Genomic DNA, 3506 nt, shown 5'->3' with positions numbered 1-3506 from the left:
CGTTTGAGGAAGTTGGCAGCCAATGAAAAAGCTGTATTCCCATGACGCAGCTTGACAACCAATATATTTCTGCGACGTGCGATGGTTTCTGACAATGAGTTGAAGAATGCAAGAAATGGATGTATTAAAATCATTAAAACAACAAAATGTACCTGATGTACCAGTGTAACGACTTCTTGGATTTGAATGTTTGTACTTTAAGTGAGACATTAAAACCATGGAACATCTTCGTATTCTTGTAGAGAAAGTGCTTTTAGGATGCTAATAAGTAACATGAACATATGGACATGAAAATGTGAAGTTTGGTCTCCAACTGGAGGGAGAAAGAGCAGTTGTGGAATATTTTCATTAACTTGGAAAACAATATAACACTCAAATGTCGTTTCTCCGAAAATACTCCAGTATTTGCTAATAATTTAAATAAAAATATGGAACAAAATATATGTCTGGTTTTAAAATTCGAAATAGAGATTGTTTTTGGTAGATTTGTCCCTTTTGATGCTTGATCTATAGGTCATATATATTATATAATCTAATTACAAACGTTACATAATCAATCCTTGTGCTGCTAGGTATTACTGCCCCTGCCTGGTGAAACTGGGACATTGCGCTGTACTTCAGCTTCTGATGCATAGTATTCTACTAGTATTATCATTCTGTATCATAGACCGTATATATATTTATATTAACGGTCTATGGTCTGTATCTAACTTTTACCAGGTCTTGACAACACATGTCATAATGTTTCTCTTAAATATACTGCTATGTAATCAAATATTTTAGTTATTGAATTTTTCAATATTTTTCTTTCTGTGGTATACAATGTAATAATCCTAAAAAACTATGAAAGTCCCTTTATGGATCAGCAGAATCAAATGAAATGACAATGAGATGTAAACAATAAATACATAAATAAAACTTGACTGGGTTACAGGTGCATAGCATTGGCGACAGCGACACAGGACACTAAACCTGTTTCTTTGAAGCTTTAATTGTTTGTTCTAAAATCGCCCCTGCAACGGGAATTGCCAAGCAGGCCGAAAACAACGAGGTAACATCCACTCAGTCTGTGTGTCACATAAAGTATCACAACTTAACTACATTGGGCCTCCTTCACCAAATGTTAAAGCAACAGCAAACAGCTAATTTAAGAAAAAACTTAGGAAGATATTGGTGAATGAGGCCCATTGTACCCATTTGTGTGCCTGCAAAACAAACACACTTGGAAAACAAATGTATAACATCACAAAACACAACTACACAATATTTACTACTGTTTTTTTATTGTTTAGCTTAAACCTTATCCATATCAGTGTTCGAGGACTTAGTGCATCGTTGATTTTATGTAACAACCATCCATGTTTTACTTAAACCCAGAGAAAAAATAGCTGTTAACAAATTTGATGGACTTCAGTATTTACTGTACACTTAAGGCGGAATTATACTTGTGCATCATAGTGTAAAGGGCCCCTTCTCTAGGTGTCATTGGTGTCTAGTGAAAAGGAGACTTCATGTATAGCCAAAATAAACAGGATATGTCTGCACCCGTAACCAAAATCTTGTGAAAGAAACCCAGGCTGGCCAATCACTGTCTACATTTGGAATCTATAGAGCTGCTGTACATTTTTTTTAAAAGGTGATCCTTAGTGTAGCTAAAGCTACAGTGGCTATGTGCATAGGATTAGTTTCTACACCGTAGCCTCCCAACGCACAAGTTGAAATCCAACTTTACACTCACTTACTCACTCTGGTTCTGTTTAAGGTCAGACACAAAGACAGGCACACACGCACACAAACAGACAGGCACACACACACACACACACACACACACACAGGCGTTGGTGGAGTGCTTCGTCACAGACGTGCGTCTGGAGTTTTGGGGCTGTCTAAGTGTTGGTTGGGGGGCTTTGCAGGGTCTAGTCATACTCCTAGGAAAGCAACAGCGGTGTCTCTCTCCTCTATCAGCTCTGCTGCTGTGGCATCCATCTTCATTTGGGAAAAATCGTTGATGACCAGGCCCTCTACAATCTTCCATTTCTTGTCCTGAGGAAACGGCAAACCTTCGTAAATATTGTATTTCGGAACATATGCTTCAATGACATACTGTGTGTTCACACTGTTTCGCATTTTAAGGACAGACACGATGTAGTTGATTGCTAGCTATTAGCTGAATTTAATACTTTAGGCTGATAGAGGAGTGAACACAAGGTCAGATCAGTCTCACCTTAATCTGGACAGGGAATGAGTAGATGAGGTCTTCTGGGACTCCATAGGAGTTGGCAGAGGAGTAAACACCCATGGAGATAAACTCACCCTGAAAAAAAAAGAGGAGAAACTAGTTAACACTGCATATTTCATCATTAACATTGTCAAAATGAGTATTCAATAAACCAAAATTAACACTAAAATTTCACAGAGCCATTAGTAACCTGTCTGAAAAATGAACTATCTCACTTGTTTGCCACAAACTCCTAAACATTCGTGTATAGTCATGACTAAAACGTTTGTGTGAGCACAAACACAGAAATAAGCTTGTACACTCTTTGGTCAGAGCTATGAAAACATGCATACCCATGGTTCCTTGACAGGATGTGGCAACAGACAAACTTTCCCATATCATAACTACAGCACAAATACATATGCTGTTTACCTCAGGGGTGCCTGACCAGATGTCTCTCATGTGGTCACAGATGGCCTTGGCTGCAGACATGGCACTGGACAGCTTCCTGGCCTTGATGACCGCAGCGCCCCTCTGCTGCACAGTCTGCAATACAAGAATATAGACCATTGCATGAAAACGCAGTGGCGGTCAATGAGAATGTGTGCAGAAGAACCAAGCATATAGGACTAGCTTGTGTAAATGACTTTTGCTGCTAGTTTTGGTTTCCTTTGTCAAGGTTTTGAGATAAAAGCTGAGATGTCTGCAGCCGTTATCTCTGGAATGTAAAAAAGTAAACCTCAGTCTGTGTTTCTGAATCACTGTCATTTGTAATTTTCATTCCTATTTTAAATCACTTTAAATCTGTAGCTCACAGCGATGAAATCTCCTTTAAGCCAGGCATCATCCTTGACTGCCTCAAAGCAAGCGAGCTCGCTACCCGACATATTGACCAAGCAGTGATGCACGTCTGGGTACTGGGTGGACGAGTGGTTGCCCCAGATGATCACATTTTTCACATGGGTGGCAGGAACACCACAGCGCATTGCTACCTACAGGAACAGAGAGAAAAATCCGGTTTTGTAATCAGCTCAGACAAAGAACTGAAAACATAGCAGAGTCCAATTTGTAAAGAAAAGAGTAAATAGAACTGCAAGTGCAAACAGGAGTTAAAGGAAACGCACCTGAGAGCGAGCCCTGTTGTGGTCCAGACGAGTGAGGCAGGAGAAATTCTCTTTGGGGATGGAGGGAGCAGACTTGGCTGCAATCAGACAGTTTGTGTTGGCAGGGTTTCCCACAACCAGCACCTGAACCACACAGACACACACACAGACACAGACACAGACAC

At 40.0% G+C, this 3506-nt stretch overlaps 1 protein-coding gene across 1 annotated transcript in view; it reads right to left on the bottom strand.

The window, feature by feature from the left end:
- Window positions 1–1857: 1857 nt before the first annotated feature.
- The window catches only part of mdh1ab (malate dehydrogenase 1Ab, NAD (soluble)), a 5286-nt gene continuing 3637 nt past the window's right edge, over window positions 1858–3506 (bottom strand). The window contains exons 5-9 of the mRNA XM_034897924.1: window positions 3343–3465; window positions 3034–3210; window positions 2651–2764; window positions 2225–2314; window positions 1858–2043 (exon numbers count right to left, since the gene is read on the bottom strand). Coding sequence (XP_034753815.1) covers window positions 1921–2043; window positions 2225–2314; window positions 2651–2764; window positions 3034–3210; window positions 3343–3465 — 627 coding nt within the window. The 3' untranslated portion in view covers window positions 1858–1920. The remainder of the gene's footprint in view (window positions 2044–2224; window positions 2315–2650; window positions 2765–3033; window positions 3211–3342; window positions 3466–3506) is intronic.

The sequence above is a fragment of the Etheostoma cragini genome, chromosome 17 (genome assembly GCF_013103735.1).
Source record: "Etheostoma cragini isolate CJK2018 chromosome 17, CSU_Ecrag_1.0, whole genome shotgun sequence".
Classification (NCBI taxonomy): Eukaryota; Metazoa; Chordata; class Actinopteri; order Perciformes; family Percidae; genus Etheostoma; species Etheostoma cragini.
This window is presented reverse-complemented; position numbering and strand designations above follow the sequence as displayed.